General features: G+C 48.6%; 1 protein-coding gene across 1 annotated transcript in view; it reads right to left on the reverse strand.

Moving 5' to 3' along the window:
* Positions 1 to 9,458: 9,458 nt before the first annotated feature.
* The window catches only part of LOC117977588 (tubulin beta-8 chain-like), a 62,607-nt gene continuing 57,681 nt past the window's right edge, over positions 9,459 to 14,384 (reverse strand). The window contains 1 exon segment of the mRNA XM_063602020.1: positions 9,459 to 14,382. Coding sequence (XP_063458090.1) covers positions 13,391 to 14,382 — 992 coding nt within the window. The 3' untranslated portion in view covers positions 9,459 to 13,390.

Here is a 14,384-nt window from a genome sequence, read left to right on the forward strand (position 1 = left end):
GGAGCTTGCTGTGAGCTGAGATCGCGCCACTGCACTCCAGAGCGAGACTCCGCCTAAAAAAAAAAAAAGAAGAAGAAGAAGAAGAAGAAGAATCGCAACCTAATTTACTATAGAAACAAACTGAAAACCTGACTTGGGAATGTATCATTGTAACAAATAGCGGCGGTTCAGCCAATCACATCAGCCGAGTGTCAGTCAATGGCCGGCAGCCAGCTGTTCAAAACAAGTTCCAAGAAGGCAAATCCGGGCTGTAACCAGGTCTGTAACCAATCCAGCCACCTCTATACCTCACTTCTGTTTTCTGTATGTCACTTTTTTTCTCTGGCTATAAATTTAACCTGCACATATTGTGTGGCAGATCATTCTGAACCATTTTTGGTCTGGACTGCTGCCTGATTCTAGAACCACAAAAAAAAAGCCAATTAAGATCTGCAAACGCACATTTGTTGTAATTTTGTATTTTAACAGTTGTGCCCTACAAAAGACATTAAGCTGAAATTAATCAAAAATCATTTACGGTCATGATTAGGTCATAAAAAATTGTCAAACATAACAATTCTTCAAAAAAAGCTAAAAAGTATTTTTTAAAAATATTGTTGATGGAAAAAAGAGTGCAAAAGTAGGTAGGAATATTATGTACAAAACTAAAAACAGAGGAGAAATTAAAAGTCAAATAATTGCATCAAACTGGAAACCTAGAAAAAATGGGTGATTTCCTAGTAAAAATACACATTAACAAAATGGGCACTGAAATAAGGCAACTATGAATATACCAATTAGCATAGAAAAGCTAAGAAAGGTCCTTAAAGATCTCCCAGTGGAAAAAGGCCCCAGGACCATCTGGGTCCATAGCTTAGTGTAAGCTGACTTAACTAAATGTGATTTTACACTCATGCATTGCATACATATGATGGTGGTCCCATGAGATAAAAATGGAGCTGAAAAATTCCTTCCTGGCCATCTTGTCATAAGCTCATGGCTCAAAGCATTACCTTTTCTCTGTTTTGATACCATGAAAGGAAAATAAATCTCAGGACCCCCAAATCACTAAGCCAAGGGAAAAGTCAAGCTGGGAGCTCGGTCAGGCAAACCTGCCCTCATTCTATTCCTAAGATAGCTACAAAGATAAAAAGCTACATACCTCACTCACAATTTGCCCACAAAGAATTTCCTTTTGGACAAAGGACAGACAGCACTCAAAGTCATCCCTCACCTGAGACAGATGCATATCTGATTGCTTCCTCTGCCCTATTATTTATGTAAAAATGCAGATTCATTGAGCCAGACTAAATTGTGTATTCAGTGGAAGGCTGATCAAGGATTCAAAAGAATGCAACCTTTTGTCTCCAACCTACTTCTGACCTGGAAGCACCCCCACTTCCTGCTTCCAGTTGTCCCCCCTTACTGGGCCAAATGACTGTATATCTTACACGTCTCATCTATCCCTAAAATGTACAAAAGCAAGCTCTACCCTGGCCACCTTGGACACATGTCGTCAGGACCTCCTGAGGCTGTGTCAAGGGTGTGTCCTTAATCTTGGCAAAATAAGCTTTCTAAATTGACTGAGACCTGTCTCAGATATTCTGGGATCACAATCTACAATCACCATGGTGTTATAGTTGACTGCAGCATTCAGTACAGAGACATGCTGTACAGGTTCGTAGCCTGGGAGCAATAGGCTATACTATGTAACTTAGGTGTGGAGTGGGCTACACCATTTAAGTTTTATAAGGACACTCTACAGTGTTCACACAAAGATGAAATCACCTAAGGATAGATTTCTCAGAAAGTATAACATCGTTACGAGATGCCTGAGTGTACTTTAAATGGTCAAAGCCTAGGAGAAAAAAAGAAACTTAACTCTTGTTATGGGTTAATAACAAAGCTTAAGAGAGTTAACATAGTTCATCTAATCTAAGATGCCAATGATTAAAAAACATTATTTTATGCACCATCACAAATAGGTTGCCAATTAAACCGACTTTCTGAATAACACACAAATGTGAATTTACTTCTATTAATGCCAGGAAAGTAAAATGAAAAATAAATTACGGTTTTGACATGTTAAAGCAAATAAGGCGGGGGTTAGCCTGAGGCCTTCCCTAAGCAAACAGAAACCGAACTTGGAGGCATTTGAACTGACTTAAAAAAATTAACAAACCAACCACAGTCAATGCCAAAAAGCTCAGCAGCCAGTTGGCTGTATGACTAGGGACGCTGAGGGAACCATTCCCATAACAGGCGGTCGCCTAGCTGGAGCCACTGAGGAGCCTCACTTAGGGGCCACCCTAAGAGCTCAAAGCCCCAAGCCGATTTCCGTTCTGGTGCTTCCTGCGTGATTCATGAACCATTCCTTCGCTGAAATAAACTCCGCTTAAATTTATTTTACCTAAAATCCTTTTAACAGACAAAGTCCAGTATTTACACTTAAAATACGGTTGTGAAAACTCACATCTACATCTGCTCTTCAATATTTTTCAAGTACTTTAACACTCTAAGAAAAACGAGCCACTGGAACGCAAACAAAAGCAAGTCGTGGGGTGCGCGTCTCCCTGGGGCTCTCCATGTTGCCCTCAGGGTTTCTCCCTTCTCTGTCCCGGATCCACCCCAAACAAACCCATATTGGTCAAAAATTAAAAAATGAAACAACTCAGGTATGCTGTAATAATGAATAACAAAGCCACTTAATGATGGGCCACTTTGTAAAATAAAATAAATACAACTTGAGAAAGTGGAGCGCGAGGCAGCGCGGCCTCCTCAACGCTGAGCCGGGACAGAAAGCTTTTTCCTCACCTTTCCTCGGGCAGCCTCGGGGACCATGAAGCCACAGCTTCCCCAGTCGTTCCTGAGGAGCTGAAGAGAAGGAGGCTGGGTCGTCCCTGGCCACGGTCCCCAGGTGTTCCTATAGAGCCAGCGGCGTCTCCCGAGTGGGTCCTGAGGAGGAGGAGGCTGGGTCCTCTCAGGTGTCCCTGTAGGGATGGAGGCGTCTCCTGCGTAGGTCCTGAGGAGGCGGCTCGGCTCCGCCCCCTGGAGCCGCAGGGCGTCTGTGCCGGAACCCGGGCGCCTCTTGAGGTTCTGTGAGGCGGCATCGCGCCCCCTGACGGCCGTCGCAGGCGGTGCAGGATGCTCAGGTGCTCGCGGTCGAGCTGTGGCCTCGCCCCTCCGGTGAATCTCCGAAGTTCACTGTTCTGACAATTACTTGCCATGACTTTTGAAAAACCAGCTGAGGCCGGGCGCGGTGGCTCACGCCTGTAATCCCAGCACTTTGGGAGGTCGAGGCGGGCGGATCGCGAGGTCAGCAGATCGAGACCATCCTGGCTAACACGGTGAAACCCCGTCTCTACAAAAAAATAAATAAATAAAAAATTAGCCGGGAGTGGTGGCGGGCGCCTATAGTTCCAGTTACTCGGGAGGCTGAGGCAGGAGAATCGCTTGAACCCGGGAGGGGGAGGTTTCAGGGAGCCTCCTCTAAACAGAAAAGACCGACCCCCAGTCAGTGTTTTATTTTCCCTGATGACCGCAGGCCATGAACTTATGGAACAATAACGTAATTAGGCTCTTGGACCCAGGGAAGTAGCTCCATGCCACCTGCCCTCATTTGCTGAACATTTTGGTTTCTCGGATCTGCTACTCAGTTTCCAGTCTCTTCCTCCCTGCCAATGCTGCCAGCGTGCCTCTTCTGCAAGCAGCAACCGCCTTCCACCTTCCATTCTCTACTCTTTAGCCATCATCTGGCTGGACTTTTCAGAACGGACTGCAAAGGAGAATAAACTGGCTGAGTCTGAGGGTGCACTCACGTGCAAAGTTGCAAGCTTTAATGTACCCATCTTGGCAGATTTTGGCTCCTTAGAGTTCTTTCTCATTTGGGGATCTCATGTGCCCTCTCATGAGGTGGGCTCGCTGACTGTCTGCGCTGGTGGCATCTGGCAGCACCTTGTCAAGTGCACCTAGGTAAGAACCTGGCTGCACCTGATGCTTAGCCAAATGGGGAGCCCACAGTTCTGTGTATCAGGTGATGTTTAATCTCTGGAGGTTAATGAACGTGAGGGAGCGATACTGTCTGGGACTGTCCACATATTGCGTCTGAGTCACTGAAGGAAAAGAATGTAGGGTCTGTTTGCTGGGACTGGACACCTCCATAATCACATGCTCCGTGAAATGCAGGCAGGAGATCTCGCTTTCTACCTCTGGGATGGGAGTGTGCAGTTTCAGAGTGAGACTAGCTCACACAACTGACTATTTGGGAAAGAGAAATGAAATCAGATGCAGCAATTTAATATCCACTAAGATGATATCTTAATCACAAACACTCTTCTGGTTTTTAGAAATGTGAATGTTATTTACACTAGGTTAAAAAACCTGAATATCCAACAGCATGACACCGACTAAAGAAATACTGGCGCACTCTGGAACCTTGCACACCACTTATTGCCATGGGAACAATGGGAACACGCCTATGCAAAGATGTGCATGGAAATTAGAAGAATGCAACGCTGTAGAACAGATGTGACTAGGTGCATGATCAAGAGCACACAAGACCAAGCCTGCCTCTGCACACACAAGACCGCGCCTGAGTCTGCACCACGTGACGGGACCATTGTGGAGCAAGCCTGGGAGATTCTGATGTAGGCAGCAGAGGCGTCACTTAGGGACCAGACTTCCGTGGGAAACCACCATCTCCTTCCAACCCAGATGCACTTCGTGGGAAACGCGAGCAGATGAAGGTCATGTAGGAGACGAAAGAACTCGCTCCCCAAGCCCACAGGCCTTTGTCCTCCACCCATGGACTGAAGCATCTTGTTAGATGACGGCCGCCCGCAGCCAGGGCCGGCGGAGAACCTGCCATGGAGCAGAGGTCCGTAAAGAACTGCTGACTGTCACTGTCCCTACTTGGGGGCCACTGGGGGATCTGATGCATCTCACTACCCTTTGTAAAGGAATTATTGAAAATGTCAGCCCTCTAACAAGGCATAGGTTGATTAGTTACAGGATTTAACATTTCTATTTTAAAAGGCAGCATTGAAGAATGTCTTTACAAAGGCTGTACAAAGCCTGCCATATTCTTTGTCACACAGATTGACTCATGTGCAATGCAGCCATTTGATGAAACACTGGCATTTACCAGATGTAAACTTATTAGCAGACGACAACTAGAAATAGTGTGCTGGATGTGCCCGTTTATTTATATGAATATAACCATCTCTCTAGATGCATCGAAAGATACACAACATGAGATCCACTTTATTTCTACAAGTTTATGATCAGGTGGTCAGGACAGGGAAAGAAGAGGAAAAAACTTTAAATCATGGACCTTTATTCTTAGACACCTTTATCCTACATACACAAGGGACATGCATGGTTGAAATAACGGAAACAAGGTGGATAAAAGTGAAAGTAACTTAAACTACTTTACCCAGGAATGCCCAATTCAGGTGCTGCAGAGAAGAGCATGAGAACCGGGTGTCTTCAGGACAGGTGTGCATCTGGGAGCAGAGTGGGCATTCATCAGCAGGGAGGAGCAAGGCCTGGGTCGGGGGACACTGGGGCTGCTGTCCCAGAGGCTGGCAGTGTAGCCCTGAACCCCCAAGACTTCACTGAGTCTCCCCTCAACCACCTAAACCAGAATAAACTGATGTAGCAGGACTCCTCAAACACTGTGCAGGGTCTCCATGTCCTCGATGGCCCCCGATGAGCCACAGTACCCTCAGGTCCTGGTGAAGGAGCTGGTGCTGCCTCCTGCCTTTCCCCACATGGGGTCCTGCAGCTCATCCCACACAGCCTCAGATTCCCTCTACAGAACCTGCCCACAGATGTCTTCCGAGACCGGCAATACTGGGAGGCCTGTGGCCCAGACCCAGGAGGAACCAGCTGAGAAGCTCCGTGGAGGTATCGCTGATGGTGTAACCAGAATGAAAATGCCCACTTCTGTTCTGCTCCCTGAGAACAACTGTCAAGCCAGCATGAGTTTCCAGTTGGAACTTTTCCTTTTCTCACCATGTTTGTCGCTGTTTTAATGGACATTGCCTGGCTATTAAATCCCCCGATGAACTCACTTTGAAAATTATCTATTGCACTGGGCACCCTTTCAGGAATCACTGAGTGTTAATTTTCTCAGTCTGAGTGATAATTTATGAGTCAAACAAGGACAGATCTGAAGCCAGAGGCTGCTCCTGTTGGGAAATCCCTGAGGATGATGTTCCGGGGAAGCGTCCAGCCTTGGGAGTCCCGTGGAACTGAGCCAGCCCAGGTCATGAAGGGAGCTGGTGCCAGACACTGACTGGGGACCTGCTGGCCTCTGGGCAGACCGCTCTGTCCCTGCACTTGGCCTGCCGGGTATCCCTGTGCAGTCATACCAAGTCCTGTGCTCAGAAGGGCCTCAGAGTAGTTTAAAGTTCTGCTGCCGCCCCTGGAAGCTCATGATTTTGAACAACAACAACAACAACAACAAAAAACCCATGTTTTCCACTCGGCCCCACACATTATGTGGCCTGTGCAGCTGTCAGGCTGTGGCCACAGTGCTGGCATCTCTCACACAATGAAGGCTGCTGGAGTCCTGGCTGACTTGTTTTGACTCTTTTGTGAGGCCCACACCTAAGCTAAACACTCACGTGCCCCCACGCTGACTCCCCACACTCTAAAGCATGAATCTGCCCCTTCAGCTGGGAGAGGGTCCTCGTGTCATCTGGGTTTTCGGAGAGAAGGTCAAGGGAGCCTGGATTCTAGTTCTTCAGTAATCAAGAGTAAGGGTCTTACCTGTTCACAGGTCCCTGTGGCTGCTTTACAGAAAGCAGGAAGTGGCCACTTCAGCCACACGGCTGCATTTCCAGCTCAGTCCAGGCAGAGCTGCACCCTGCCTTGCACCTCTGCAGATCCTGAGGGGAGTCCTTAACTGAGCCAGGGCGAGTCCTGGGGGCACTCTGCCCCTGTGGACACTGCCCCTGGGCAGGCCCTGAATCTCCTCTGCTCCCACACTCTAGAGTTCAACAGGTCTCAGGGGCTCTGCCTGAGGACTGCCCTTCAACCAGGTATTCGTAATTTCCCCAAGACCCAGGCTTGCTGAGTCACTCAGTTACCTGAATGCCTTTTTCACAAAGGGATGACTGTGCTGCTCCGTCTTCCTTCTTTTTTGTTTGCGAGGCCACAGGGAAATCTGGATCCTCTGGTGAAAAAGCAAATCCAGTTTCTTCTTCTTCTTCTTCTTCTTCTTCTTCTTCTTCTTCTTTCTTCTTTCTTCTTTCTTCTTTCTTCTTTCTTCTTTCTTCCTTCCTCTTCCGCTGCCGCTGCCGCTGCCGCTGCCGCTGCCGCTGCCGCTGCTGCTGCTGCTGCCGGTTCTTGTAAATGTCCTCACTTGGTTTCTGGGCAGCAACTTCCTTGACTTGCCTGGGGAGCGGATCTGAGCTGCATTTACCAGGCCATGCCCAGGGGAAGTGATCAGTGTGGGACCGTGAAGCTGGATTTCCCCAGGAGCTCCCTCCAAGCTTCTGGGATGATGATAAGACTCGGGATGAACCAAGGATCTCGAACCATGGGACAATGTGAAGTCTAGACCCAGTGGAGGAAGAGAAAGGCTACGGGAAGGGCAGGCTTCACTTTACTGAGCATCCGCTACCTGCCACACAGTTTCACGTGACTTATTCTGTGTGTTTCTCACAGCACCCTTGAGAAATAGAGACTACGATCACATCTTTTACATAAAAGAAAACCACCATCCAGGGAGGCGAAGTCCCTTGCTCACAGACTGTCATGTGGGAAGCTCTCTGGATGCAATGATGTCCTCCAGTTGCAGTACCAGGCAAGCTGTCCCAGAGTTCATGGAGCGGAAAGGCTTGAGAAGCAACTGAGGATGCTTGAATCACAGGTTTATAAAATCCATTCGTAAAACACAGCAAGCAGCTGAGGGAAGGAGATGGGAGGGCCGTATGACCTGATTCCTGTGCTGTCAACATTCATCGGTTCTCTTCTTTCTCTGCTAGTCAACCTCACCCCCTCAGGTGTGACCACGAGGACCAGAGCCGAGGTCTGGGCAAGAGTGCTCACAGCTGAAGGGCTTATGACACACACCAGCTCAATGGGACAGACATGGGACAAGTGTGCCTGATCATGGTGGAGTTGCCAAGAAGCAGCTGTCGCACTGCCATGGGTTCTACGTGTTTCTTGGGCAGAGGACGCATGCGACCAGAATGGGCACCAGGAATGGTGGTGAACGAAGGCCCCATGGTTCTGCATGTTTAGGTGTCTCTTGTATAAAGGCACATTGTGAATTGAACATTTAGTGCCCAGGAGCCTCATGCATATTAAGTATCTCTTGGCCCTTGTGTCTCTTCCTTCCCACATGTAACATACCTGTTCTCTGTAACTATCTATTCTGAACGTATCTAAAAACCATGTCTTGCCTGTGTTATACAAACCACATGCATACTCACGTTCTCTGATGTAGCTGAATGTTTCCTAAGGCCAGGGCACATTTCAGGGTCACATAGAGTGGAGAGAGGGACCAAAATAGCCTTGCTCTGTTTGACTCCCAGCCGAGATGTCTGCTGGGCAGCACTGCCTCTGTAGGCTCTAATGGGGGAAGGGAGCTCAAGGGAGCCTCTGGGGCTGGGCAGGCTACCAGAGAGTGTGGACATTTGGGTGGACCCTGACGGAGGACTTGGGTTTCCTTGGGAGGAAATGTCAGGAAGGGCATCTGGGGCTGAGAGCACTGTGTGAGCAACAGAAGGAAGGAAACTGTGGCTGGTTGGGAAGGGATGGTATGGGGGACAGGGTGAGACTTCTGGCCCTGGGTGCTCAGATGAAGACCTGGGGTTGCCTAGTGGCTGGAAACACACACCAGCTGTGGCAACTTGACCTCTGGGATGTGAGTGTGCAGGCAGCTGCTGAGAACGGCTGTGGATTTGGAGATGTGGCTACAGGGAATGGGCAATGGATTCATCTGGGAATTCTGCAGGCAGTGGCCCATAGAGGAAACAGCCTGGAAATGAGACTGCAGATACGTGCTAAAGAGGCTGGAGGAACAGTGACCCCAGTACAAGTTTATGGATCTTATCCACAATCTAAAGAAATGGAGGCCAAATGGCTTTTGAAATTCTAAGATACATGCAGAGGAAGAGTAATGCTTCATGGGAGAGCCAGACTCTTACTGGCAGTGACGCTACACAGTAGAGCTCTGTTCCTCCTGCCCATGTCTGTGGTTGGGGCTGGGGTAGTGCACAAACATGACGCTGATGAGGCCCAAGCATTGTTGGAAAAGAATTCAGCAGCTGCCACAAGAATCTTGAATCCGTGGGTGAAGACCTTGACTTTCTCTGGGACCAATGTGGTCAAGAACAAAGTAAAATCATGACAACAAACACTGTTCAGTTTTCCAAATATAGGCTATTTTAAATACTGTACATTTACCCTCAAAGACTGACATAACTTAGAATAACTTTTATAACAGCAAGGATGAGAACTAAAACTTAAATTGTAAATAGAATTTTATTTATAAAAACAAAGTTAGCTTCAAATATTTTATGAACTAGTAGAATTTTAACCTTTTGTCACATTTCCCAACAAAGTAAATAATTCTTTTTTCACTTCTAGTCTGTCAGAAGAAAAGTCTTAGCTGAAATGGCCAGAAACTCTGACGCACACTCCGGAGGCTGCTTCCGGGGCACCTCGGCACGGCCGCTTTTCCATCCCGGCCCTCACTTGATGCGGTCCAGCAGGGTTGAAATTGTTTGACATGCTTGTTCCCAGTGTGGTAAAGAAATAGCACTTGAATGTAAATTTAATTTCCTCAGCAAGGCCATTTTTATTTTTTTTTAATTTCTGCAGAAAGGGTACACTCACCAGCAGTTTTGCCACAAGAGTATACTGAGCAAAGGAGACAGGGTCATTTATAACCTGACGCATCCACCCTACTGCTGTGTCCAGTTTCCAGTGGCTGGAATGGGACCTCACATTCTGTATTTGTCCCGATTGGCTAGCAACTTAGAACTTTTTTAGAGAGGAAAAGGCAGAGGAGAACAAAGGAAGGAGGAAGTAACTTGTGGAATGCTGAAAAAAGTAAAAACACCTTCGAATAAAGAAGAGGAACAGGCAATGACCTAAAGCTTGCTTGGACTAGTATAAGCATGCCAGGGCAAATATTTAGGCTAAATTGTGGGAGCTAAGAACATAAAGTACATTGATTTCTTTATTAGGGCTAGCAGATATTTAAGAATGTTAGCACAGGTCTTTGAATAAATTTTGCTTCTAAGAGAAGTTACTATTTATTTCTAATGAGATGGGAAGGAAAGTCTTTGAAGAGGAAACTCTACTTTTTACAGAAGTAGGAACTTAGACTTACAGTTTGCACATTGACAAACTTGTTTTCCTTCCGTACACGAGGGGTTTATGATCCTCTGTTGCAACTGATTTGTCTTATGTAACTTCAAGAGTTACTCATCAACCTACTTACTATTCTGGACTTTTCGGGAAATGGCAATTTGCCTATTTAGTGGGAGGGATACTGAGACTGCACTTTTTCTTACCCCAAGAAGTGCACAGTGTCATTGCAATGTCAACATCAGGGAGATCTCAGCCAGTGTGAAATAATTAGATCATCCACTCAAAATTCTTAGTTACATCTTTTTAATATTTTCTTCACACTTCTTAAAAGCAGCTTAACAAGAATTGCATTAGTCAGGGTTTTCCAGAGAAACAGAAAAGAGAGGAGGAGATGTCCAGAATTGTCTCGTGTGATTACAGAGGCTAGAATCCAAGGAAGAGTGGCTTGAGTCCAGGGGCAGAATTCCCTCTTCCCCTAGGAGGTCAGTATTTCTTCCTTTAAGGCCTTCAACTGATTGGATGAGACCCACCCACATTATGGAGCATAATCTGCTTTACTAAAAGTATACTGGCTTAAATGCTAATTTCATCTGAAAAATACCACAGAATAATGTTGACCAAGTACTGGGAGAGGCCTTTTCCTTCATCTTTTGGTAAACTGCAATCCCTGGGTATATTCACATTTGAAACTCAAATGTGGGCATTGGCTACTGCAGGCCTTTCCCTGCTCAATGGAGTGCAGACAGGGGAGGCACAGGAGTGACTCCACTGTGTGAAGAGAAGACTGATGAGGGCCCGTGTGGCACCTCAGGTAGGGTCTGCACTGTCTGGACTATGGTCAGGCCCCTGCCTGAGCCAGCCCTGCTCTCCAGTGTCCCCAAGGAATCCCTGAAACTAGCATCTCATGGAGGAGATAGACGATGCAGGAGGTCCCCTGTGCCCAGAACAAATGGTACAACAAGGCCCCTCTGTTCCCCAAACTGGTCTCAGCAAACTTTCCCCACAGCTTGGATCTGGGCAGGTCACAGGGCCCAAACCTCATGACCAGCAGTGCTGGACCAGGGGGCTAGAAGGGCAGGTGGAGCTCTCTGACGACATTGTGGAGAGGAGGGGTGCCAGGCAAGGGGTGTCCAGGCAGGGGGTGTCCAGGATACTGTCCTGAGAGCCTCTCCAGGGACAGGTGCCCTTAGGGGCAGAGAAAAAGGCAACCGGGGAGACCAGAGGAGTCTGATGCAGATAAGGAGGGGCTCTGTCCAGTGATGTTTCTCCACAATGAGCTCTCCCGAGGACAAGCAGCCTGCTTTATAGGCTAACCCCATTGCACAGTGAGAAGACGAAGACTTCGGAACTCAGTTCCCTAGAACCTCTTCTCTCCCTGCATAGTCCGGCCCTATTGGTCCCTTCTGGTCTTGAAGGTCTTTAATGGAAACAAACCGCAAGGCCAAGGCCAGACCTGCCTGCCCTTCATGCCCATCTCCACGCAGCAGTTGAGTGTGGACTCTGCCTCCCCTGTCCCCCGAACAGTGAGTCCCCACCAGCCCCTCCAGGGACACAGTGCCAGCTCTGCAGCCCTCCCATCCCTCTGTCCATTCTTCTGCAGGCAGGATGGGCACTGTGGCTGGAGGAAGGCTCCTGATCCACTGCTTTGGGGGAATCTCTGATTTAGCACTCCACAGGGAACCCAACAGAGATCCAAAGCTGAGTACTGATTCAGAGAAAGAACATTTCTGCTAAGCTTAGGGCCTCAGGGAGGACAGATAATTATCTAAACTTGACAGAACAATCAATTTTCTGGGTCTGAAGTTTACAAACAAAATCCCTCTCCTTTGAAGGCAGATTAGCCGTGGAAACACCTTCTACATTGCCTGCCTAAATGGTTTGTCTCTGCAATCAATCTCTCTATTCTTTAAAACAGAATTAGGACAATTTGCATAATTGTTTCTTGTCTCAGAGAAATCTTACGGGGAGGCTGTCTCCAGATAACCAGCAGCCTGGGCTCCAGGCTGGGTTGTTTCCTGATGCCAAATCCACAGGCAGCCTTGCGGTAAGGCTCCAGGTTCTAGAGCCAAAGGCTCTAGGTCAGAGGCTCCACCTGGGACCCCTGCACCCTCCCTGCCAGGGCGGCAGAGGGAGCCACATCCCTGAAAGCCTCTGGCTTAGGGACCTCAGAATTCCCACCTCTGATAAGGTAATGAAATGAGCCAAAGTTGGTAAAAATCTGTGAACAAACTGGCCTACAGTGGCTAAAACCAGAGGGAGAAAAATAAGGTGATAAACCCCCAAAACCAGCCATCCTGGGAAGTTTCAAGGGGCTGCATAGGGTTCTACATAGGGTTCAGTGCATGTCACAGGCCCAGCAACCACATCTGCAGCCCCCAGGACCTAATCCCCTTCTACATAGGGTTCAGTGCATGTTAGCAAACCCTGGGCTCGATTCCTGCCTAGTCCCTGCCAGATGTCCCATGCCCACCTCATTAAGAGAATGAGGCCACACAATCACACCCAGGCCATCGTGGTGATGGAGTGGCTGGGGTCCAACTTGCACACCCTTCATTGCTGGTTCAGAGCCAGCGGTCTGACCACATTCCTACCCCGAGAGGGACTTTGGGGACATTGTCCACCAGGGTTCACTGACCCCTTTTAAAGTTCCAGAAACATGGCCAGCTGGTCCCCTAGAAGTTTGGTACATGGGATAAGCCAAGGCTTGTCTTCAGGAACAGGTTTTCCACCACGTCGATGCCCAAGGCCCACGGCATCCCCAAGTTTGCGTGAAGCCTGCCTGCCATGTCCACAGCCCATGCCGAGCCCTCCTGGAGCCACTGGAATGCTTGTTCCTGGGCATGTGATAAGCCCAGACAGCTTCCGCCTTGCAGGACAACTGTGTGCATCTGGCAGCAGTAGCCAGAGGGCCCATGGAAGATGGAGGTGAAACCAGATGCTGTGAGAACACTATTAGTCAAAACTGCATACTATAGAAATGCTTTAAAAAGCAGCAGGAGATGTGAAGACACAAATGAACAAGCGCATAGTGACACATGGCTGTCAGAACACAGGAAAGAATCCACACTGCTTCCCCCCTTTACCTAGAAAAGGAGAGTTCTAGGCCACCTCCTCCCTCGGCATACTCCTCATCCTCCTCCTCCTCCGCCGTGGCGTCCTGATATTGCTGATATTCAGGCACCAGGTCGTTCATGTTGCTCTCGGCCTCGGTGAATTCCATCTCATCCATGCCCTCGCCTGTGTACCAGTGGAGGAAGGCCTTGCGCCTGAACATTGCTGTAAACTGCTCTGAGACACACGTGAAGAGTTCCTGGATGGCTGTATTATTCCCAATGAAGGTGGCCGACATTTTTAGCCCCCGGGGTGGGATGTCACAGACGGCTGTTTTTACGTTGTCAGGGAACCAGTCAGCAAAGTAGCTGCTGTTCTTATCTTGAATGTTGAACATCTGTTCATCCACCTCCCTCATGGGCATGCGACCCCTGAAAATGGCAGCCGCCGTTAGGTAGCGGCCGTGATGGGGGTCACAGGCAGCCATCATGTTCTTAGCATCAAACATCTGCTGGGTAAGCTCAGCCACAGTCAAGGCCCGGTACTGCTGGCTGCCCCGGCTGGTCAGTGGGGCAAAGCCGGGCATGAAGAAATGCAGCCGGGGAAATGGAACCATGTTCACGGCCAGCTTCCGCAGGTCAGCATTCAGCTGGCCCGGGAAGCGCAGGCACATGGTGACCCCACTCATGGTAGCAGACACCAGGTGGTTCAGGTCACCATAGGTGGGTGTGGGCAGTTTTAGGGTCTTGGAACATATGTCATATAGCGCTTCGTTGTCTATACAGAAGGTCTCATCCGTGTTTTCCATGAGCTGGTGGACTGAGAGGGTGGCGTTGTAGGGCTCCACCACGGTGTCTGACACCTTGGGCGAGGGCAGGACGCTCAATGTGTTTATGATCCTGTCTGGGTACTCCTCCCGGATCTTACTAATGAGAAGGGTACCCATCCCAGACCCAGTCCCCCCACCCAGGGAGTGGGTCAGCTGGAAACCCTGCAGGCAGTCACAGCTCTCAGCCTCCTGA

Source organism: Pan paniscus, chromosome Y (genome assembly GCF_029289425.2).
Source record: "Pan paniscus chromosome Y, NHGRI_mPanPan1-v2.0_pri, whole genome shotgun sequence".
In the NCBI taxonomy this organism is placed as follows: domain Eukaryota; kingdom Metazoa; phylum Chordata; class Mammalia; order Primates; family Hominidae; genus Pan; species Pan paniscus.